At 57.0% G+C, this 22,922-nt stretch overlaps 2 protein-coding genes across 3 annotated transcripts in view; one reads left to right on the top strand and one right to left on the bottom strand.

The window, feature by feature from the left end:
- The window catches only part of TMPRSS9 (transmembrane serine protease 9), a 39,005-nt gene extending 20,588 nt beyond the window's left edge, over positions 1-18,417 (top strand). Inside the window, exons 8-18 of one of the 2 annotated variants that reach the window (XM_064371210.1) lie at positions 1,490-1,764; positions 4,295-4,431; positions 7,574-7,892; positions 9,902-10,073; positions 10,736-11,007; positions 12,651-12,787; positions 14,690-15,089; positions 16,406-16,574; positions 17,199-17,464; positions 17,547-17,683; positions 18,047-18,417. In XM_064371210.1, the coding sequence (XP_064227280.1) occupies positions 1,490-1,764; positions 4,295-4,431; positions 7,574-7,892; positions 9,902-10,073; positions 10,736-11,007; positions 12,651-12,787; positions 14,690-15,089; positions 16,406-16,574; positions 17,199-17,464; positions 17,547-17,683; positions 18,047-18,208 (2,446 nt within the window). In that variant the 3' untranslated portion in view covers positions 18,209-18,417. The remainder of the gene's footprint in view (positions 1-1,489; positions 1,765-4,294; positions 4,432-7,573; positions 7,893-9,901; positions 10,074-10,735; positions 11,008-12,650; positions 12,788-14,689; positions 15,090-16,405; positions 16,575-17,198; positions 17,465-17,546; positions 17,684-18,046) is intronic. The other variant, XM_064371209.1, reaches the window with a different exon arrangement.
- A 2,558-nt stretch (positions 18,418-20,975) lies between these two features.
- Positions 20,976-22,561, bottom strand: TIMM13 (translocase of inner mitochondrial membrane 13). Its single transcript, XM_012435856.3, has 3 exons — positions 22,404-22,561; positions 22,246-22,314; positions 20,976-22,035 (listed from the first exon to the last, which is right to left on the bottom strand). The coding sequence occupies exons 1-3, from the start codon at positions 22,521-22,523 to the stop codon at positions 21,937-21,939; spliced, it is 288 nt and encodes a 95-aa protein (XP_012291279.1). The 5' UTR covers positions 22,524-22,561; the 3' UTR covers positions 20,976-21,936.
- Between the last annotated feature and the right edge of the window lie 361 nt (positions 22,562-22,922).

Raw genomic sequence — 22,922 nt, 5'->3', positions numbered from 1 at the left:
TGAAGGGGCATCTCCCTCTGGCTTTGACTTCTATTCCTCTGGTGACTAATGACATTTTCTTGATGTTTTGCTTATTGTGGACATTTTTTGCATTCGATTTTTTAAAAATACCATCTTGTGATATTATTTATCTTTTTGTGTGTATGAGATGGAGCCACACTCTGTCGCCCAGGCTGGAATTCAGTGGTGCGATCTCAGCTCACTGCAACCTCCGCCTCCCAGGATCAAGCGATTCTCCTGCCTCAGACTCCTGAGTAGCTGGGACCACAGGTGCCTGCACCACCTGGCTAATGTTTGTATTTTTGGTAGAGACGCGGTTTTGCCATGTTGGCCAGGCTGGCATTGAACTCCTGGCCTCAAGTGATCCGCCTGTCTGTACCTCCCAAAGTGCTGGGATTACAGGTGTGAGCCACTGCACCTGGCTCAGTATCATTTATCTTGATGGCTGAGGTGTTTGGCACCTCTTGAAATTTTGTGCCGGAGGCTCATGGCTGGCTCCCCTCACCCTAATACCAGCTCTGTCAGATCCTGTCTTTGTTTAAAATGTTGATACTTGGCTGGGCGTGGTGGCTCATGCCTGTAATCCCAACACTAGGAGGCTGAGGTGGGTGGATCACGAGGTCAGGAGTTCGAGACCAGCCTGGCCAATGTGGTGAAACCCCGTCTCTACTAAAAACACACAAAACATTTAGTAGTCAGAGGGGGAGCACACCTGTCATCCCAGTTACTTGGGAGGTTGAGGCACGAGAATCACTTGAACCTGGGAAGCAGAGGTTGCTGTGGGTTGAGATTGCGCCACTGCACTCCAGGCTCCAGCCTGGGCGACAGAGTGAGACTCCATCTTAAAAAAAAAAAATGTTGATACTTAATGCATCATGCATTCTTCTGCACCTGTGACTTTTTTTCTTTTTTTTTTAGACAGGTCTCACTCTGTTGCCCAGGCTGGAGTGCAGTGGCGCAATCTCAACTCACTGCAGCCTCAGCCTCCCAGGCTCCAGCGATCCTCCTACCTCAGCCTCCCGAGTAGCTGGGACTCCGGTGCACACCACGACACCCAGCTAATACTTCTATGTTTCTTTTCCTTTTAAACACTGAGCTTTGCTATGTTGCCCAGGCTGGTCTCAAACTCCTGGGCTCAAATGAACCTCCTGCCTCAGCCTCCAAAAGTGTGGGATTCAAGGCAGGACCCAGCATGCCCGGCCTGATATTTATAAATACTTTTTATTTTTTTTTATAAATAGAGAAGGGGTTTCACCATGTTGACCAGGATGGTCTTGATCTCTTGACCTCGTGATCCACCCACCTCGGCCTCCCACGGTGCTGGGATCACAGGCATGAGCCACCGCGCCCGGCCTGTATATACTATTAGTAAAATATTAATTTAGGTGGGACACCCCTTAAGTTTTGTATCCAAGGCGAGTGTCCCGTCTGCCTCCGCCGACGGCTCTGACCCCCGGTGGCCTCTGAGCTGGGGCGTTCTCTCTTGCAGATTCCAAGACCCGACGGAGTGGGTGGCCTACGTGGGTACGACCTACCTCAGCGGCTCGGAGGCCAGCACCGTGCGGGCCCGGGTGGCCCAGATCGTCAAGCATCCCCTGTACAACGCAGACACGGCCGACTTCGACGTGGCGGTGCTGGAGCTGACCAGCCCTCTGGCTTTCGGCCGACACATCCAGCCCGTGTGCCTCCCGGCCGCCACGCACATCTTCCCACCCGGCAAGAAGTGCCTGATCTCGGGCTGGGGCTACCTGAAGGAGGACTTCCGTAAGCATCGTCCTCGGCCTCAAGGGAGCTCGGGCGGGAGGGCGGGCAGGTAGCAGAGGAGAACACGTGGGGCGCGTCACTCTCCGATGCTGTATTCGTGAATTCCACTGCCTGCTAAAATGTATCTATCACCCCATCCTCGATTTTTTTTTTTTAGATGGAGTTTCACTCTCGTTAACCAGGCTGGCGTGCAATAGTGGGATCTCAGCTCACTGCAACCTACACCTCCTGGGTTCAAGCAATTCTGCTTCAGCCTCCCAAGTAGCTGGGATTACAGGCACCCTCCACCACGCCCAGCTAATTTTGTATTTTTAGTAGAGACGGGGTTTCATCATGTTGGTCAGGCTGGTCTCGAAGGCCTGACCTCAAGTGATCCACCTGCCTCAGCCTCCCAAAGTGCTGGGATTACAGGTGTGAGCCACCGCACCTGGCTTTTTTCTTTTTTTTTTTTTGAGATGGAGTTTCACTCTTGTTACCCAGGCTGGAGTACAATGGCGCGATCTCGGCTCACCGCACCCTCTGCTTCCTGGGTTCAAGCAATTCTCCTGCCTCAGCCTCCCGAGTAGCTGCGATTACAGGCATGTGCCACCACGACCAGCTAATTTTGTATTTTTAGTAAAGATGGGGTTTCATCATGTCGGCCAGGCTGGTCTCAAAATCCTGACCTCAAGTGATCCACCTGCCTCAGCCTCCCTAAGTATTGGGATTACAGGTGTGAGCCACCATGCCCAGCTTTTTTTTTTTTTTTTTTTTTTTTTTTAGACAGGCTCTCACTCTGTCACCCAGGAGGAGTGCAGTGGTGAGATCATAGCTCCCTGCAGTTGTGAACTACTGGGTTCAAGCAGTCCTCCCACTTCAGTCTCCAGAGTAGCTGGGATTACAGACATGAGCCACCATACCTGCCTAATTAAAAAAAAAAAAAAATTGTAGAGACGAGTCTCACTGTGTTGCCCAGGCTGGTCTTGAACTCCTGGACTAACGGGATCCTCCAGCTTTGGCCTCCCAGAGTGCTGGGATGATAGGCACGACCCATGGCCCCCGCCACTTGTGGGAATTTTAAGATCGTCTGCAAACAGGCACAGAATGATGAGAACGTTTGCCTCATGGGCTTGTCCGTAGCTGGGGCTGAACAGGACCACACTCTCCCGCCGTTTTTTTTTTTTTGAGATTGAGCCTTGCTCTGTCATCCAGGCTGGAGTGCAGTAGTGTGATATTGGCTCACTGCAAACTCCGCCTCCTGGGTTCAACTGATTCTCCCGCCTCAGCCTCCTGAGTAGCTGAGATTCCAGGCACCTGCCACTATGCCCGGCTACTTTTTGTATTTTTAGTAGAGACAGGGTTTCGCCATGTTGGTCAGGCTGGTTTCAAACTCCTGACTTCATGATCCGCCCACCTCGGCCTCGCAAAGTGCTGGGATTACAGGTGTGAGTCACCACAACTGGCCAAAAAAATTGATCTTAATGCACTTAAATGCACATCTGGCTGGGCGCAGTGGCTCACGCCTGTAATCCCCACACTTTGGGAGGCCTAGGCGGGCAGATCACGAGGTCAGGAGTTTGAAACCAGCCTGGCCAACGTGGCGAAACCCTGTTTCTACTAAAAATACAAAAAATTAGCTGGGCATGGTGGCACATGCCTGTAATCCCAGCTACTCTGAAGGCTGAGGCAGGAGAATCACTTAAACCGGGGAGGCGGAGGTTGTAGTGAGCGGAGATTGTGCCACTGCACTCTAGCCTGGGCGACAGAGCGAGACTTTGTCTCAAAAAAATAGTGCATCTAAATAGCTGCACGTGGCCAGTGGCTACTGTACTGCACGGTGTAGCTGCAGGGGCTGGTGTTCAGTCACCCACAAGATGTCTGACAGGAGGTGAATCCAGTGGAGAAAAATAAGGCGGGGGTGGGGGCAGCAGTTTTAAATAGGAGTTCAGGAGATGCCTTCTGGAGACAGGGGATGAAGGAGGAAGTCAGGCAGATTCTGCAGGAACAAGCATTTCAGGCAGCAGGAACAGCATATGCAAAGACCCTGGGGTGGGAAGGCTGGAGCTGATGAGACTTGATTTAATGTTTAGCAAGGGTGGCGGTGGCTGCTGGGATGGGAATGGATTTCGGTGGGGTGGGACCAGAGTAAAAGTGAGTAAGGACAGCTGTCAGGACCCAGGCAAGGATGGGCACGAGACAGGGTGATTCTGGGTGTATTTGGGGGCTGGCAATTTGAGGCCTGCGGGCCTGGAAGGAGGGACCTGAGATCCCTTAGATGTGGAATGCTGAGGGCGGACTGGGCTCGCGGCGGGGAGAGGAGGACCCTGGGCTGTGGGTGTTAAGTCTGACGCCTCTTCCCTGTCCAGGCGGAGAGTGTCACCAGGTGGGGTATTGACCTTCTGCAGTTTCAGAGCCAGGTGTTGTAGGCAGCCACACTTGCAGCTGGGAAGAGTGAGGGAGGCTGAGAGGAGATGTCCTTCAGCCTCCCAGCGCAAAGTGGCTGCCGGGGCTCCGGCACTCTCACCCTGCTTTTCTCTCCGCGTCGGGGCAGTGGTCAAGCCAGAGGTGCTACAGAAAGCCACTGTGGAGCTGCTGGACCAGGCACTGTGTGCCAGCCTGTACGGCAACTCGCTCACTGACAGGATGGTGTGCGCCGGCTACCTGGACGGGAAGGTAGACTCTTGCCAGGTGAGCCCCCAACACCCCAGACCCCAGAAAAACACAGAAATAGAACGAGCGTGTTCAAGTGCTGCGGGATTCAGATATCTGGATGCCCGTTCTTGAGGAATTTTAAAGCAATTGGGACTGAGGCAGATGCCGCTTAGAGGCTCTTCCAGAAGCTCTAACCTGACTACACGCCCTCCTCTACCCTCCATGGCTTCCTGCTCCCTCCCAAGGGGCCCCAGAGGCTGCCTGTGATGGGGTCCCTGTGTAAATCCCCCCAGCTGCCCTATAAGCTGGGACTTCTGTGGGGATACAGACGCTGTCCCTAGCACCTGCCCTGATACAACATGCCCCCCAAGAAACATCTCTCGTATGAATGATGCCAGCACATGCCCTGGGCATCAGTTTCTGTCCATCTGTATGGGAAAAGCTGGTCTGTGGGAAACCCGTGGACTCTTGCCCCTGGGTGGTCAGCTGGCCATTAGGGAGCTTCAGGCTCAACTCAAGCTTCCAGGACCAGGTACGGCAGCTCACGCCTGTCATCCCAGCACTTTGGAGGCCGAGACAGGTGGACCACGTGAGGTCAGGAGTTTGAGACCACCCTCAGCAACATGTTGAAACCCCATTTCTAGTAGAAACAGAAAAATTAGCCGGGCATGGTTTACGTGCGCCTGTAATCCCAGCTACTCGGGAGGCTGAGGCAGGAGAATCGCTTGAACCTCGGAGGCAGAGGTTGCAGTGAGCCGAGATCGCACCACTGCGCTCCAGCCTGGGCGACAGAGCGAGACTGTGTCTCAAAAAGAAAAGAAAAGAAAATTAGAGGTCATTCAAAGCTGCCTCTGCTGGATACCTGGAATCTGTTTTCTTTGTTTTTTGAGATGAAGTCTTGCTTTGTTGCCCAGGTAGGAGTGCAGTGGCATGATCTTGACTCACTGCAACCTCCACGTCCCAGGTTCAAGCGAGTCTCCTGCCTCATCCTCCGGAGTGGCTGGGATTACAAGCGCACGAAACCATGCCGAGCTAATTTCCTTATTTGAGACAGATTCTCACTCTGTCACCAGGCTGGAGTGCAGTGATGCGATCTCGGCTCACTGCAACCTCTGCCTTCCAGTTTCAAGTGATTCTCCTGCCTCGGCCTCCTGAGTAGCTGGGATTACAGGCACGTGCTACCACACCTGGCTAATTTTTTGTATATTTAGTAAAGATGAGGTTTCTCTATATTGGTCAGGCTGGTCTCAAACTCCCGACCTCAGGGGATCCGCCTGCCTCGGCCTCCCAAAGTGCTGGGATTACAGGCGTGATCCACTGCGCCTGGCCCAAAAACATGAAATTAACACTTTTTAAATGTTGCTCAATTCTAGATGTGAGCTCGTCTTTGCTGTTCATTTTCTCCGGGTCGGGACACGAGCAGCTTCTGTTCTTGCATTCTGTGTCCCCTTTGTGGTTGCCCAAACCCCCTCCCTTTTTTTTTCTGAGACAGAGTCTCACTCTGTCGCCAGGCGCCAGGCTGGAGTGCAGTGCTGCAATCTCGGCTCACTGCAACCTCTGTCTCCCGGGTTCAGGCAATTCTCCTGCCTCAGCCTCCTGCCCCAAGTAGCTGGGATTACAGGCGCGTGCCACCAGGCCCAGCTAATTTTTGTATTTTTAGTAGAGACAGGATTTCACCATGTTGGCCACGATGGTCTTGATCTCTTGACCTCGTGATCCGCCCGCCTCGGCCTCCCAAAGTGCTGGGATGACAGGCGTGAGCCACCGTGCATGGCCCCAAATCCCTTTTCTACCCCAGCCAAGCCAGGTCCTCTTGGGAAAGCTTTCCCCTCTCAAGCTTCTGCACACATGCCCTTCCCTCCGTCAGCCTCTCGTGATTTTCCGTGGTTTCTGGCCCGCCATCCAGACCTCCCTAATTTTTTAGCATGGCTGTGGATTCCTTTCCTTTCTTTCTTTTTTTGGGATGGAGTCTTAGTAGCCCAGGCTGGATGGAGTGCAGTGGCGTGATCTCGGCTCACTGCAACCTCCACCTCCCAGGTTCAAGCGATTCTCCTGCCTCATCTCCCACGTAGCTGGGACTACAGGCACACCACCACGCCTGGCTAATTTTTCATTTTAGTAGAGACGGGGTTTCACCATGTTGGCTGGGATGGTCTTGATCTCCTGACCTCATGATCCGCCCACCTCGGCCTCCCAACGTGCTGGGATTACAGGCGTGAGCCACCGCGCCCAGCCGGATTCCTTTGTGTTTTGTGTGTGCCTTTGCTCTTGTTTCTGAGGCCTGGTGAGGGTGGGGGACAGGTAGGGAGACTGCTATGTGTGCTGATTGCCATACCGAAACCAGAACCTGGAGAAAATGCTGGCAACTCTTAATAGAGCCGGCTCGTGTTTAAGAACGTAAGCGTTGGAGGCTGGGCGTGGTGGCTTATGCCTGTAATCCCAGCACTTTGGGAGGCTGAGTCGGGTGGATCACCTGAGGTCAGGAGTTCGAGACCGGCCTGGCTGACATGGTGAAACCCTGTCTCTACTAAAGACACAAAAAATTAGCTGGGCATGGTGGTGGGTGCCTGTAATCCCAGCTACTAGGGAGGCTGAGGCAGGAAAATCACTTGAACCTGGGAGGCAGAGGCTGCAGTGAGCCAAGATCATGCCATTGCACTCCAGCCTGGGCAACAGAGCAAAACTCTGTCTCCAAAAAAAAAAAAAAAAAAAAATCTAAGAGTCAGAGTGAGCTGGATATGGGAAGGTCAACACTGGTGAGGCCGGATGAGTGAGAGCAGATGAAGCACTTTGGGAGCAATGCTACAGCTACCAGTGAGATATCTGCAGGCGCCAGCATGGTAGCCATACTGTCAGCCTAGGCAAGTGGTGAGATTATCAAAGATCTACTGGGTTAAGAAGAGGAGGGGATGTTATTTATTTGGGTCATGTTTTAGCCTGTCCATGGTAGGACTGAAAGACATCTTAGACATCCTGTAGTCCAGCTGTCTCGGATGTTTTTCTTCCTCCACAGAAGAGGAAACTGAGGTTCTGAGACATGATCAGCCCACCAGTGCTCTGGGAGCGCGTGTGGAGAGAGGTCTTGGCGGTGCCAGCTCAGAGCTGCTGCTTGGACCTCACAGTGCTGGCTTTTGGACTGGCTGCTGCCGACCCACCCTGGGGTGTGTTGCTTTCCTAGGGCGACTCAGGAGGACCCCTGGTGTGTGAGGAACCCTCCGGCAGGTTCTTTCTGGCCGGCATTGTGAGCTGGGGAATCGGCTGTGCAGAAGCGCGGCGTCCCGGGGTCTACGCGCGAGTCACCAGGCTGCGTGACTGGATCCTGGAGGCCACCGCCACAACCAGCGTGACTCCAGCCCTCACGGCGGCTCCTGCCCCCGCTGCCCCCAGCACGGCCTGGCCCACCAGTCCCCAGAGCTCCGTGGTCAGCGGCCCCACCAAATCCACGCCGGCCCCCAGCACCGTGGCTCTCGACTGGGTCACCGTTCCGAAGCTACAAGGTATTCTCTGGGCGGAAAGGCGGGAGGTGACGTGGGCTCCTGTCTCGATTCAGGGAGCTCATGCCTTCATGGTATCTTCCTCATTTTGAGTCTTGCTGTTCAAGGAAAGTCCCGTTTATCCATTTTTCCCCATCTTACGTGGTATGGCCCCCTCATGGTATCTTTCAGTCCAGAGGTCTTGCCCGTGTCTTGTTAACTACGGCGATTTTTATCAATGGAATACTTTCACGTGCTTTTTTTTTTTTTTTTTTTGAGACGGAGTCTCACTCTGTTGCCCAGGTTGGAGTGCAGTGGTGCGATCTTGGCTCACTGCAACCTCCGCCTCCCAAGTTCAAGCGATTCTCCTGCCTCAGCCTCCCGAATAGCTGGGATTACAGGCACGCGCCACCACGCCCGGCTAATTTTGTATTTTTAGTAGAGATGGGGTTTCTCCATGTTGGTCAGGCTGCTCTCGAACTCCCGACCTCAGGTGATCCGCCTGCTTCAGCCTCCCAAAGTGCTGGGATTACAGGCATGAGCCACCACGCCCGGCCTATTGCATTTTCAAATAGTTTGCACCCAGACAACTTGTAGGATTGGCCGGGTGTGGTGGCTCACACCTATAATCTCAGCACTCTGGGAGGCAGAGGCAGGCAGATCACTTGAGGTCAGGAGTTCGAGACCAGTCTGGCCAACATGGCGAAACCCTGTTTCTGCAAAAAATTAGCTTGGCGTGGTGGTGGGCACCTGTAATCCCAGCTACTCAGGAGGCTCAGGAAGGAGAATCACTTGGACCTGGGAGGCGGAGGTTGCAGTGAGCCAACATCGTGCCATTGCACTCCAGCCTGGGTGACAAGGGCAAAACTCAGTCTCAAAAAGAAAGAAACCTCGTGGGATATCTCCTTGCTTCCCTATCTTTAAGCCTTTTCGTTCACTGGGCTTGTGTCCCGTGACACCTGCAGTCTGGTCAAAGTAGCAACACTGGAACTTTCTTCTCGTTCCAGACGTCAGGGTGGGGGCGTTGCTAGTGTTTCACTGTTATCAACAATGCTGGGATTTTTTGTTTTGTTTTTTGAAGAGGAGTTTCACTCTTGTTGCCCAGGCTGGAGTGCAATGGCATGACCCTGGCTCACTGCAATCTCCGCCTCCCGGGTTCAAGCGATTCTCCCACCTCAGCCTCCTGAATAGCTGGGATTACAGGCATCCGCCACCATGCCTGGCTAATTTTGTATTTTTAGTAGAGACAGGGTTTCTCCATGTTGGTCAGGCTGGTCTCGAACTGCCGACCACAGGTAATCTGCCGGCCTCGGCCTCCCAAAGTGCTGGGATTACAGGCGTGGGCTGTGGCACCCGGCCCTTTTTTTTTTTCTGAGATGGCGTTTCACTCGTCACCCACCTGGAGTACAGTGGTGGGATCTAAACTTACTGCAGACTCTGCCTCCTGGATTCAAGCAATTCTCCTGCCACAGCCTCCCAAGTAGCTGGGATTACAGGTGCCCACCATGCCTGGCTAATTTTTTTATTTTTAGTAGAGATGGAGCTTCGCCAGGTTGGCCAGGTTGGTCTCGAACTCCTGACCTCAGGTGATCCGCCCACCTCAGCCTCCCAAAGTACTGGGATTACAGGCGCGAGCCACCGCGCCCGGCCATGCTTCATTTCAGTTCACCTACGCCCCACACTCTCTTCCTAAACCCCGTAACGATCCTGCCCTTCCTTTTCTGAGCCACACCTTGGGTCTCCTGGAATGCCCGTGAAGCTGACTCTGTGGGCTGTGGGTCTGCTGCGGGAGTCCTGAGGCTGACTGGGCCACTGTGTGTTACCTTAACTTCTGTCCCCTGAGCTGGGCCATGTACCTCCCTCGAGACCCTGGGCAAGCTACAGATGCCCGGAAGCCTCCACGGCTTCATCTGTGGAGCGGGAGTGATTACCAGCACAGGCCTGGCTGCAGTCGGTGTCCTGGGACCCCCCACTCCCATGCTCCCGTCCGAGCAGGCCAGGATCCCCAGCCCTGGTCTTCTGTCCCCTTCCAGAATGCGGGGCCAGGCCTGCGATGGAGAAGCCCCCCCGGATCGTGGGCGGGTTCGCAGCGGCCTCCGGGGAGGTGCCCTGGCAGGTCAGCCTGAAGGAAGGGGCCCGGCACTTCTGCGGAGCAACCGTGGTGGGCGACCGCTGGCTGCTGTCTGCTGCCCACTGCTTCAACCAGTAAGGCCCGCCTCCTCCAGGAAGGCTGCCTGGCTTCCCCTCCCTGTCAGAAACCATCCTGCTGGGGCTGCCGCATGGACCAGGGCAGCTGGGAGACAGGAGAGAGCCGGTGCCAAGGCTTCAGAGGAGAAACGGGGCCCGCTCAGGGGAGGGAGGAGGGCACCTTCCCTACTGCTTGCTACCCAGGCCACATTTATCTTGGAGGTTTCCAGGCGTGGTGGCCAGCACCTGTGGTCCCAGCTACTAAGGTGGCTGAGGCAGGAGAACTGCTTGAGCACAGGGGGTGGAGGCTGCAGGGAGCCTGATCGTGTCACTGCACTCCAGCCAGGGTGACCGAGCGAGACCCTGGCTCAACCAAAAAGAGACAGACTCCTAAGCCGCAGGGACTGGGGGGCGGGGGGGCTTCGGCGCAGGGGCAGAAAATGAAGCCTGAGGCTCCCCTGACCTGCCCAAGGTCCCCACTCGGGATCCCTTTCAGGAGGAGCCTGGCAGCCCCTCTTCCCCTGGTCCTCCTCCTGGAGCCGAGCGCTGGAGGAATGGTCCTGGGGCCCAGGCAGCCCTGGTGTGGCTTCCCGGGGTTGGGGGCCCATCAGCCTCGGCCCTCCCCAGGAAGGCGGGTGTGATCTGGAGGGCGGGCACGCCTGAGCGCCCTGTCTCCACAGCACGAAGGTGGAGCAGGTCCGGGCCCACCTGGGCACTGCGTCCCTCCTGGGCCTAGGCGGGAGCCCGGCGAAGGTGGGGCTGCGGCGGGTGGTGCTGCACCCCCTCTACAACCCCGGCAGCCTGGACTTCGACCTGGCCGTCCTGGAGCTGGCCAGCCCCCTGGCCTTCAACAAGTACATCCAGCCTGTCTGCCTGCCCCTGGCCATCCAGAAGTTCCCGGTGGGCCGGAAGTGCATGATCTCCGGATGGGGAAACACGCAGGAGGGAAACGGTGAGCCTGTCCCGCTGAGGGGAGTGGCAGGTTCATTCTCTAGGACCCTAAACTCACTGCTCCGCACAGGGACCTCTGTGCCTCGTCCCTTTGTCTCTGGTCCCACTGCCCACACACCACTCACCTCTCCATTCCGTCTCGGGGGGAAAATCTGGCCGTTGCCTCTTTGTATAAAGTTTTATTGGAAAAAGGGCCACGTTCACATACCAACAGATTGTCTATGGCTGCTTCCCTGCAACAGCGCAGAGTGAAATAACCGAAACATTTAATTCTCTGGCCCTCTATAGAAAATGTTATTGGAGGCCAAGGCGGGCGGATTCCCTGAGCTTGGGAGTTGGAGACCAGCCTGGGCAACATGGTGAAACCCCGTCTCTACTAAACTACAAAAAATTGGCCAGACATGGCGGTGTGTGCCTGTAATTCTGGCTACCAAGCAGGCTGGGGCAGAAGAATCACTTGAACCCAGGAGGTGAAGGCTGTAGTGAGCTGAGATCGTGCCATTGCACTCCAGGCTGGGGACAGAGTGAGACTTCATCCCAGAAAAAAAAAAAAAATAGCGAGGCATGGTGGTGGGCGCCTGTAATCCCAGCTACTTGGGAGGCTGAGGCAGGAGAATCATTTGAACCCAGGAGGAGGAGGATGCAGTGAGCCGAGATTGCACTGCTGCACTCCAGCCTGGGCGACAGCAAGACTCTGTCTCAAAAACAAAAAAAGTAAATGTCTGCAGGCCAGGTGCGGTGGCTCACGCCTGTCACGCGCGCACTTTTTGGGAAGCTGGGGCAGGAGAATCACTTGAGCTCAGGAGTTGAAGACCAGGCTGCGCAATGTAGTGAGACCCAGTCTACTAAAAGCTTTTTTAAAAAAAAGGCTGGGCACGGTGGCTCACACCTGTAATCCCAGCACTTTGGCGGCTAAGGTGGGTGGGATCACTTGAGGCCAGGAGTTCGAGACCAGCCTGCCCAACATGGTGAAACCCCGACTGCACTAAAAGTACAAAAACCAGCCAGGTGGGGCGGCACACGCCTGTAGTCCCAGCTACTCAGGAGGCTGAGGCAGGAGAATCGCTTGAACCTGGGAGGCGGAGGTTGCAGTGAGCTAAGACTGTGCCACTGCACTCCAGTCTGGGCGACATAGCGAGACCCCATCTCAAAAGAAAAGAAAAATTAACAATTAGCTGGGTGTGGTGGCCCATGCCTGTAGTCCCAGCTACTCAGGAGGCTAAGGCAGGAGAATCGCTCAAGCCCGAGAGCTAGAGGCTGCAGCGAGCCATGATCGTGCCACCGCACTCCAGCCTGGGCAACGGCAAGACCCCATCTCAAGAAAAGAGAAAATGTTCACTGCCGATGTGCTGGTGTATCCCGAGACCCCTCCCGCCCCAAGTTACTGCTCCCCTCGACCTCAGATGGCCTCCTACACGTTACCCAGGTGCTAAGGCAGCAGACCTGTGGGGACCGTGGGCTCCGAGTGAGGCATCTGAGGTCCACCTCCTTCTTAATCTATGGCTTTGTGCAATTCCTGGAACTCTGTGAGCCTCCGTCTCTGTGGGGCGGGCATGCCGCATCTCGGGGCTGTTAGCAGAGCTGAACTGGAGCTGCTGTGGCGAGCACTCTGCATGTGGCCTTTCCGGGCTCTTTCCCTGGTAGCCACCAAGCCCGAGCTCCTGCAGAAGGCGTCGGTGGGGATTATAGACCAGAAGACCTGCAGCGTGCTCTACAACCTCTCCCTCACGGACCGCATGCTCTGCGCGGGCTTCCTGGAAGGCAGAGTCGACTCCTGCCAGGTAACCGTTCACAGGGGAAAGCCGGGTGGTATTTGTTAGTTTTGTTTCGTTTTGTTTTTGAGATGGAGTCTCGCTCTATCGCCAGGCTGGAGTGCAGTGGCGTGATCTCGGCTCACTGCAACTTCTGCCTCCCGGGTTCAAGGGATTCTCCTGCCTCAGCCTCCAGAGTAGCTGGGACTACAGGCACCCACCACCATGTCCAGCCGATTTTTTTTTTTTAGTAGAGACGGGGTTTCATTATATTGGCCAGGCTGGTCTTGAACTCCTGACCTCAGGTGAGCCGCCCACCTCAGCTTCCCAAAGTGCTGGGATTACAGGCGTGAGCCACTGCACCCTGCCTTTTTTTTTTTTTTGAGAAGGAGTCTTGCTCTGTCACCAGGCTGGAGTGCAGTGGCGTGATCTCAGCTCACTGCAACCTCTGCTTCTTGGGTTCAAGCAAGGCCCCTGCCTCAGCTTCCCGAGTAGCTGGGACTGCAGGCGCACGCCACCACGTAGGCCAGAATGGTCTTGATCTCCTGACCTCATGATCCACCTGCCTTGGACTCCCAAAGTGCTGGGATTACAGGTGTGAGCTACCCCACCCAGCCACGGGGCGGTATTCAGATGAAATACCCACACCCTTTCACTTGGCGGTTCTGTGTGTGAAGATCTAGATTTCTTTTTTTTTTTTCTTTTTGAGATGGAGTCTCGCTCTGTTGCCCAAGCTGGAGTGCAGTGGCGCAATCTCAGCTCACTGCAGCCTCCGCCTCCCAGGCTCAAGTGATTCTCCTGTCTCAGCCTCCCGAGTAGCTGGGACTACAGGCACGGGCCACCACTCCCAGCTAATTTTTGTATTTTTACTAGACACGGGTTTCACCATGTTGGTAAGCCTGGTCTTGAACTCCTGACCTCATGTGATCCACCCACCTTGGCCTCCCAAACTGCTGGGATTGCAGGCCTGAGCCACCATGCCTGGCCACAGCCACCATGCCAGGCCCATAATTCTCAAGGGCTCAACCGTGCATGCAGAGACAGAGGTTAATTTTCAGGCTGAGTGCGGTGACTCACGCCTGTAATCCCCGTGCTTCGGGAGGCTGAGGTGGGAGGATCAGCTGAGACCAGGACTGCAAGACCAGTGCGGGCAACATAGTGAGATCCCAACTCTACCAAAAAAAGAAAAAAAAACTTGCCAGGTGAGTGGCAGGCACCTGCAGTCCCGGCTCTTGGGCAGCTGAAGTGGGAGGATCTCTTTGAGTGCAGGAGTTCTAGGCTGCAGTAAATCGTGATCACACCACTGCACTCCATCCTGGGCAACAGAGCAAGACCCTGTCTCAAAAAAACAAGGGCTGGGCGCAGTGGCTCACACCTGTAATCCCAGCACTTTGGGAGACTGAGGTGGGCGGATCATCTGAAGTCAGGAGTTCGAGACCAGCCTGGTCAGCATGATGAAACCCTGTCTCTATTGAAAAAAAAAAAAAAAATCAGCTGGGCGTGGTGGCAGGCACCTGTAGTCCCAGCTACTCGGGAGGCGGAGGTTGTAGTGAGCTGAGATAATGTCACTGTACTCCAGCCTGGGCGACAGAGTCAGACTCTGTCTCAAAAAAAAAAAAAGGAACAAGCCTGGCAGCTAATGATCAGGGGCTACTTCTAGGTGGTGGAACTATTCGTGGCTTTTACTATTTAAGAGTTTTTTTCTGCCTTTTTTTATCGCCCCAAAACAAAAGCAAGGATGATGGAAACTCAGAAGTGACTCACTCCAGGTCACACAGCCAGGCGTGGGGCTGCAGCCAGGTCTCCAGACCAATGCTGTGCCCTCCGGTCCCCCGATGAGTCCCACCGACTGTAGGAACACAGGAGGATCTGGCAGTGCCAGGAAGAGAGGGTCCTTGGAGGATCAACCAGCGCTCTTTCCCTCCTTTCCAGGGTGACTCTGGGGGCCCCCTGGCCTGCGAGGAGACCCCCGGCGTGTTTTATCTGGCAGGGATCGTGAGCTGGGGGATTGGCTGCGCTCAAGTTAAGAAGCCCGGCGTGTACACGCGCATCACAAGGCTGAAGGGCTGGATTCTGGAGACTATGGCCTCCCAGCCCGTTCCCGTGTCTCCACCCTCGACCACAAGGACGCTGGCCACCACCAGCCATCCCCCCAGGATGACGGCTGGCCTCACAGTCCTGGGGGCCACCCTCAGCCAACCCACCCCCGCGGCCACCAGCAGGGTGACAGGCCAACCTGCCAACTCAACCTTATCTGCCATGAGCACCACCTCTGGGGGACAGACGTCACTTCCAGACACCTCAGAGGCCACCACCCACTCCCAGCTACCAGGTACTGTGAGAGACGGAGGGACCTCGGGAGTGGAGGGTACCATGATGATCAGCTCGGGCTACCTAACAAGACATAACGTCCCCTGGGCGCGGTGGCTCACGCCTGTCATCCCAGCACTTTGGGAGGCCGAGGCCGGTGGATCACCTGAGGTCAGGAGTTTGAGACCAGCCTGGCCAACATGGTGAAACCCCGTGTCTACAAAAAACACAAAAATTAGCTGGGCGTGGTGGGGTGCACCTGTGGTCCCAGCTACTTGAGAGGCTGGGGCAGGAGAATTGCTTGAACGCAGGAGGCAGAGGTTGCAGTGAGCCGAGATGGTGCCACTGCACTCCAGCCTGGGCCACAAGACACTATGTTGGGGAAAAAAAAGGCAAGCAGGGGCTTCGGTGGCTCACAGTCGCGCCATGTCCCTGGGCGGGTGCTTCCCGGGTCTGTCCCTGCAGCCTGGGGCTCTCGCTGTCTCAGTCTGAGCTGCTTTTCACTTTTCAGTAGCCATGGCCTGGGAGCTCTTAACTTTGGGTGCAAAAGAGGTAGAGAAGGCCCCCTTGAAATGGAGGCGGGCTCTGTGTGGAGACAGCTGGCGTGCCCAAGGACAGGGGCTGCGGCCACCCTGGTCTTGGGTCAGGGCCGGACGGTGCCAGGGCTGGCGGGGAAGTGGAACTTCTCTTCCATGCTGGCCTTCGCGTCTGCTTCGGATGAGACTGTGGGAAGCACCCAGGGAAGCCAGCTGGGCGGTGACAGGGTGGGGAGGGGGCTAGCCCCTGAGGAGGAAAACGGCCCTCTGGAGACATCAGGTGGGTACGGGCCCCCTCCATGGGTGGTAACGGGGTCCCTGGAAACCACCCACGCATTCTTCCACAGCTGAGTTCTGAGGGAGGCCTCTGCTCGGCACGGCCTGGGAGAGCTCAGCCTGCAGGGAATGTCAAGGAAGGGGATGGGGCAATCAGGGACCCAGGCAGAGCGCGCCAAGGCAGGGCGGGGGCTCGGGGGGAGGGCCCTGGTGTCTGCCAAGGCCTGGGGGTGGGATGGAAGTCCTGGAGGCCTGAGGTGTGGCAGGCTCCCACCTGGCCCCCAGCAGGGGCGGTGTGGCCTGAAGCTGAGTCATAGGGAACACACGCATTCCCACTGTTATCTGGGAAAAGCCCAAACACCACGCATCAGACCCAGCGTCCTTTCCTGCCGAGTTTTCCGGGGCAGGTTCTCCCTCGCACACCCCTCCCCAGGGCTCCCACGGGATTCACGGAGGGGTGCGCCCGAGGGGCTGAGCGGGGGAGGCGCCCTAGACCCACCTACCCATGCACCTGGCTGCCCTGCAGACTGTGGCCTGGCGCCGGCGGCGCTCACCAGAATTGTGGGGGGCAGCGCGGCAGGCCGCGGAGAGTGGCCGTGGCAGGTGAGCCTGTGGCTGCGGCGCCGGGAGCACCGCTGTGGGGCCGTGCTGGTGGCAGAGAGGTGGCTGCTGTCCGCGGCGCACTGCTTCGACGTGTGAGTCTGAAACACCCCTGCATGTGTCTGTAGCTCACCCGGAACCGAACTGTTCCGACCCGGCTCCCACTGCTCCCCCCACCGCCCACTCCCATCCCAGCTCCCTGGGCCCTCCCCAGCCCACCCCCTACCCCTAGCCTGACCACCCAGGCTGGGGCTGCGAAGGCGGAGTCTTACCCCGCGGTCCCCCCTAACCCGGGGGCTGCGGCCTCTCCCAGCTCGGGCCAAGCCGACGGGGACACTGAGGTCACATCTCTCCCTAGCCCTCACCCCTCGGACTTGTCTCCAACCTCCCAAAGCCCACCCGGTAGTAAGCTCCCCTCCCCTGGCAGGCGCGGGGTCACCCAGCTCCGGCCCCGCGGGGCTCGAGGTCAGATGGGGAGGGTGGGCCCCTCACGGCTACCAGACCCCCTTTCAGAGGCTACCATTAGGCGGGGATGGCTGCATTTCTTGGTGCCGCCTTGGTGCCTGGTAGCTGGGCTTAGTGGGAGCCACTAAGCCCTTTCCCAGACCAGCAGCCAGAGGCCAAGAACCCCACCCAGGGTCCCAGCCGGCGGCTGGGGGCACCAAAAGGGCGGGGGCCGCAGGGACTCGGGCCCACGCTTGTCCTCGTGCACCCTGCAGCTATGGGGACCCCAAGCAGTGGGCGGCCTTCCTGGGCACGCCGTTCCTGAGCCGCGCGGAGGGGCAGCTGGAGCGCGTGGCGCGCATCTATAAGCACCCGTTCTACAACCTCTACACCCTCGACTACGACGTGGCGCTGCTGGAGCTGGCGGGCCCGGTGCGCCGCAGCCGCCTGGTGCGCCCCATCTGCCTGCCCGAGCCCGCTCCAAGACCCCCGGACGGCGCGCGCTGTGTCATCACCGGCTGGGGCTCGGTGCGCGAGGGAGGTAGGCGCGTCCTGGGCCTCGGGAGTGCGGGGCGCGGGGGGCCTGACGGGGTCCACACCTGCCCCGTCTTGCCCGCCCGCAGGCTCCATGGCGCGGCAGCTGCAGAAGGCGGCCGTGCGCCTCCTCAGCGAGCAGACCTGCCGCCGCTTCTACCCGGTGCAGATCAGCAGCCGCATGCTGTGCGCCGGCTTCCCGCAGGGAGGCGTGGACAGCTGCTCGGTGAGCCCCAGGTCCTGCCCGGCCGCCGGGGAGCCCACCAGCTCGGCGCTGCCCTCTGGTGCGGACCTCTCCAGCGGATCAAGCAGGGGCCTTTCGGGCTCTGGGGGAACGTCCACTTCACAACCGTTTATTGGGCACCCACCACATCCCACCCCTGGGCTTCGGCAGCAGCAGGTGGCCCCATTCCACTTCGGGACCACGTGGCGGGTGTCCACAAATGTCAGCCACCTTTGCACTGAGCCCATTTTCCAGACAGTGAAAGTGAGGGTTCCAGGGGAAGTCACTCACCCAGGGGCCAGTGACCCAGGGGCTGCTGTAAGGGAGGTACCAGCCTCTTAACCCCCTTTCTTCTCTCCCCAACAGGGCGACGCTGGGGGACCCCTGGCCTGCAGGGAGCCCTCCGGACGGTGGGTGCTAACTGGGGTCACCAGCTGGGGCTATGGCTGTGGCCGGCCCCACTTCCCAGGTGTCTACACCCGGGTGGCAGCTGTGAGAGGCTGGATAGGACAGCACATCCAGGAGTGAGCGCCACGTGGCCGCCTAGGCCAGGACTCTAGGTGAAAGCAGCAGGGCGAGCAGGCACCCCACACCCCACCCCACCTCATTGTACCCTACCCAAGGACAGGCGTGGGGGGTCGAGCTGTGGGTCACCGGGAGGCACTTGGGTTGCACATTTTGTTACAATGAACACAGCCCCTGCACCCTGGCTCACCGGCTGAGCACCTCAGTGTCGCAGCGAGGACCACTGACCTGCCTCGTGCTCCACCAGGACCTCGGATGGAAGGAAGTGGGGTCTGCAAGGTTCTCTGAACTGGCCACACAGGCGACCCGTGACGCACACGTACGCCTCCAGAGGAACTCCCAGAGCCAGAAAAGTCTAGTCCAACCTTGTGACACCACCCACCTGCAAAAAAGTCACCCTGAACTGTAACCTTCCACTGCCTACCCCAAACCTGTAAGACCAACTCCTACCAGGTCACCCTCCACTGACTCTTCCGAGTCAGCCCACCAGCACCAGAGTGAATAAACAAACAAAAACAGCCTCGTGGCTCACACAAAGCCTGTTGAGGTGGTCTCTTCATACACGGCGCGATTAACATTTGGTGCTGAAACCTGGGTACCCCGTGTGACTTCTCCCCCAATCAACAACTACAACCACTCTGCCCCACACAATTGCACGTCTCCTATTATTTCCAATTAGCTCTACAAAACTCACTCAACCCATTCTTTGCTAAACCAATCCAACCCAACCCTAACAAAAGGTTGCTGGCCTGGGATCTCTCTATTGGCTACAACTTAGACTGCCACTTCTGTCCCCGCAAAGACTTGGGTTCTTACACGCCTAAGTTGTTACCCTCAGTAAGAAGGAAAAAGGCCCTTTCAGCTCTTAAATATGCCGTCACCCATCCGTAACAAGATCGGACATACCCTGACAGGATGTGCGCTACAGCTTCTGCACTCCTGCATTTCCAGCCTCGCTCCGTATACTGGTAATAACAAACCCATACCAGCTTCTGTAACCACAAATACTGTTTTTTTTTTTTTTTTTTTTTTTTTTTTTGAGACAGAGTCTTGCTCTGTCACCCAGGCTATACTGCAGTGGCACGATCTCGGCTCACTGCAATCTCTGCCTCCTGGGTTCAAGCGATTCCCCTGGCCCAGCTTCCCTAGTAGCTGGGATTACAGGCATGCGCCATCGCGCCTGGCCCACAAATACTGTTTTAACTCTTCAGGCCCCTTTACGCTTCCAACACAATCTATCGTCAGGCCTGCCTCTTAGCCACCTCCTACCCTATCAATGCCACTTTACAACTCCAAGCCCCAACGGACTATCATCAAAACTTTCTAGGCACCCAAACCGCTTCATGTAGCCGAGGTGTCTGCTTTACAGGACCCCAGAAGTCAGCACCACCTCTCTGCTTAACAATCAGGGTTTTGTAACGCTTTCAGACATCACGAAAACAAGACCTCTCCTTCCACACAATTACTCTATCAAACCGCACTACAACCTTTAAAAGTCGCAGCCCGTGCTGGTTCCGTTGGTATCTGGGGACAAGACCCCAGCCCCCCAGAATGCTGTCTCACCTTTTCAGTCGACGCTTCCAGTTCTGCCTGAGCCAAGGATGTTTGTTTCTTCCTCTGTGGCTCTTCCACCTACCTCTGCCTTCTTACCAACTAGACAGGCACCTGTACCTTAATTTTCCTTACTCCCAAAATCCAGTTTGCCAACAAAAATGACCATTTCCCTGTCCCCCTTGTAACTCCCACATGACAAGTCATTCCATTAATCCCCTTCCTCGTAGGACTGGGGTATCCACTGCTGCAACTGGAACAGGTGTAGCAGGCCTTACTACTTCCATCACCACATTCCGGGGTCTCGCAAATAATGTTTCCGCCAGTATTTCAGACATACTCAAACACTATTCTCCAAGCCCAGGTTAATTCTCTGGCTGCAGGTGTCCTGCAAGACCGCCAAGTCCTCAATCTACTAACTGCTAAAATTAAAAAAAAAAAAAAAAAAAAAAAGGACCCTGTCTATTCCCAAATAAAGAACGCTGCTTTTATATAAACCAATCTGGACCTGTATATAACGCCATCAAAAGGCTTAAAGACAGGGCCCAGAAGCTTGCTCATCAGGCAAATAATTATTCTGGACCTAGCTGGCCTCTCTCCAACTGGGCATCATGGCTCCTTCCATTAGCTGGCCCTCATACCTATCTTTCTCCTCCTCTTATGCGGACTAGTCTCTCAATCCGTACAAAACCGTATCCAGGGTATAACCAGTCAGTCAATACAGCAAATGCCTCCTAACGACCGCAGATCATCGACCTTTGCTTCAAAACCTCTCGGCAGTCTGAATTCCCTCCCATTTTTAGGTTTTCACGCCGCTCCCGCTCCCACTCCCACTCGAAGAAGAAACATCGTCCATAGTCCCCGTGTACCACCCTCAAAATATTCACTGCCCCCTTTTTCTAGCTGTTACTTTTATGTTGTTAACATACAAAAGGCAGGAATGCAACGTTCTTTGAACTGGCTGTACCATGGTGACACCTGAGACCCACAGGTACACCTCCAGATGCACTCCCGGAGCCAAAAAGTCTAACCCAACCTTGTGACACTGGACCTTGCGACAGCTCCCACCCCCACCCCCGGCTCGCAAAAACCACCCTGACTGTGACTTGGGTTAACTTTCCACTGCCCACCCCAAACCCGTAAGACCAACTCCTCTTCCACCGCCCTCTGCGGACTCGGGCGCGCCGGGGTGAATAAGCAGCCTTGGTACTCACACAAAGCCTGTTTAGGGGATTCTGTCATTCAGAGCGCACTTTTAACAGCGTGAAAGCAAGCCCTGCCCTGGGGAGAGCCGTCCCCCTTAGCCTTTGGGACGGGGTGGCGCCAGCAACACATTCCTCGTGACTCAGCAGCCCAGGGGCACTAAGGGAAAAGATGGGGCTGGGTGCGGTGGCTCACACCTGTAATCCCAGCACTTTGGGAGGCCAAGGTGGGCGGATCACGAGGTCAGGAGATAGAGACTATCCACGCTAACATGGTGAAACTCTGTCTCTACTAAAAATACAAAAAAATTAGCCGGGTGTGGTGGCGCACACCTGAAGTCTCAGCTACTCGAGAGGCTGAGGCAGGAGAATCTCTTGAACCCGGGAAGCGAAGGTTGCAGTGAGCCAAGATTGCACCACTGCACTCCAGCCTGGGCAACAGAGCCAGACTCCATCTCAAACAAACAAACAATACAAAAAGATGGACTTTCCCCAACCCAGAGGAGGCTGAGATCCTCCGAGCCGGGGTTCCAGGGGCAAGCCTCATCTTCTCCCAGAGACCCCCTCAGGATGGAAATAAACAGGTTTCTCTCCGCCCTCCCCCAACAATTTATTTGCCCATCCGCAGGAGGTGACAGCTCAGGTGGGGTCTGACCCCTGCCAACTCCAAACTCCAAACAACAGTTCTCCACCCAGAATATGAGGCTGACCTGGGCTCACCAGGGGAATACCCCAAAGCCTGAAAGAGGTGCCTCTGGGCTGGCAGCACTTTGGGAAGGCACAGGGCCGCTCACCCCGAGATGCAGGCTGCACTGGCTGGCAGAGGGCAGGGCGGGGGAGTGGTGAGAACACAGTCCCATCTGTCCCAGCACCAGTGCCACCCCCTAAGCCCCTGGCAGGCAGTACGCACATGAGGGCCCCACCTCTCAAAGCACGTTTATGGAAATAAACAGGGTGGGGTGGCCACGGGCCCGCCGGTCACATGTTGGCTCGTTCCCGCTGCAGCCGCGAGTTGTAGGCGCGAGACACGGTGTTCCAGGCGTCCATGTAGCGGTCCATGCACATGGCGATGCACTTCTGCGGGAGGGGAGGGGCGCACGGCTCAGCCCCGGCGCTCGCGTCCCCGGAGGTCCGCCCGCACTCTGGCTCCAGGCCGCCCGGGCTGCAGGCTGCGCACGTGCAGTGGCCGCTCCGCCGCGCTGCCCCGTTAGTCCGCGCACGCGCAGACGCCTCCCCGCCCAAATGCAGACCCTGGTGACCCTCGCCTCGAACCTCCGCGGGTCTCACCTGCTCGGAGTTGTCCAGGGAGCCCCCAGGTTTCCCGATACACTTCCGGAAACACTTGTCCGTCATCCTCTGTGGAGACAGGCCAGGCTTCAGCCGCGACGCCCGTCCTCAGGGGAGACCCTGTCGCCCCCAGCCCCCGCCCCCGGCCAGCCCCGCACCTGCAGCAACTCCTGCGCGTTGGCCACGGCAATCTGCACCTTCACCTGCTCCATGATAAGCCCTGGGTCTAGCTTCCCGCTGCCGGAGCCCCCGAAATCCGAGCCGAAGCCGCCCTCCATGGCTCCGCAAAGTCAACTGGACCGACGCCGCGTGCGCCGACGCGTAGCCGCGCCGGAAACGGGCCGCCCAGGGCACCACGGGAATCAAAGCCCGCGCGGGCGAGGACTGAGGACTACAACTCCCACAAGGCCGCGCGCACCCGGGTTGCGCAGGGGCTCTCCTCGCATGCGCAGGCCTGGACTGACCGTTACCGACGGGAGCTGCCCGTGCTTGCGATTCCGCAGGGAGATAGGCCTTGACTAGGCCCGGGGAGGGCGGGCGCCCACTGCATGAGGCCGAGGCCGATTACTTGGTACTCAAACTCCGCCTCCGGCTTGTCCCGCGGTCTGTTGCGCATGCGCACCAGGCACCCAGAGCGTCTAATCACGTGCTGCCGCCGGGGCGGAGCCCGGAGGAAC

The sequence above is a fragment of the Aotus nancymaae genome, unplaced genomic scaffold (assembly GCF_030222135.1).
Source record: "Aotus nancymaae isolate 86718 unplaced genomic scaffold, 86718_ANA_hifiasm-v0.15.2.pri h1tg000124l, whole genome shotgun sequence".
Classification (NCBI taxonomy): Eukaryota; Metazoa; Chordata; class Mammalia; order Primates; family Aotidae; genus Aotus; species Aotus nancymaae.
Note: the sequence above shows the minus strand (reverse complement) of the source record. Positions and strands in the feature narration are given on the sequence as shown.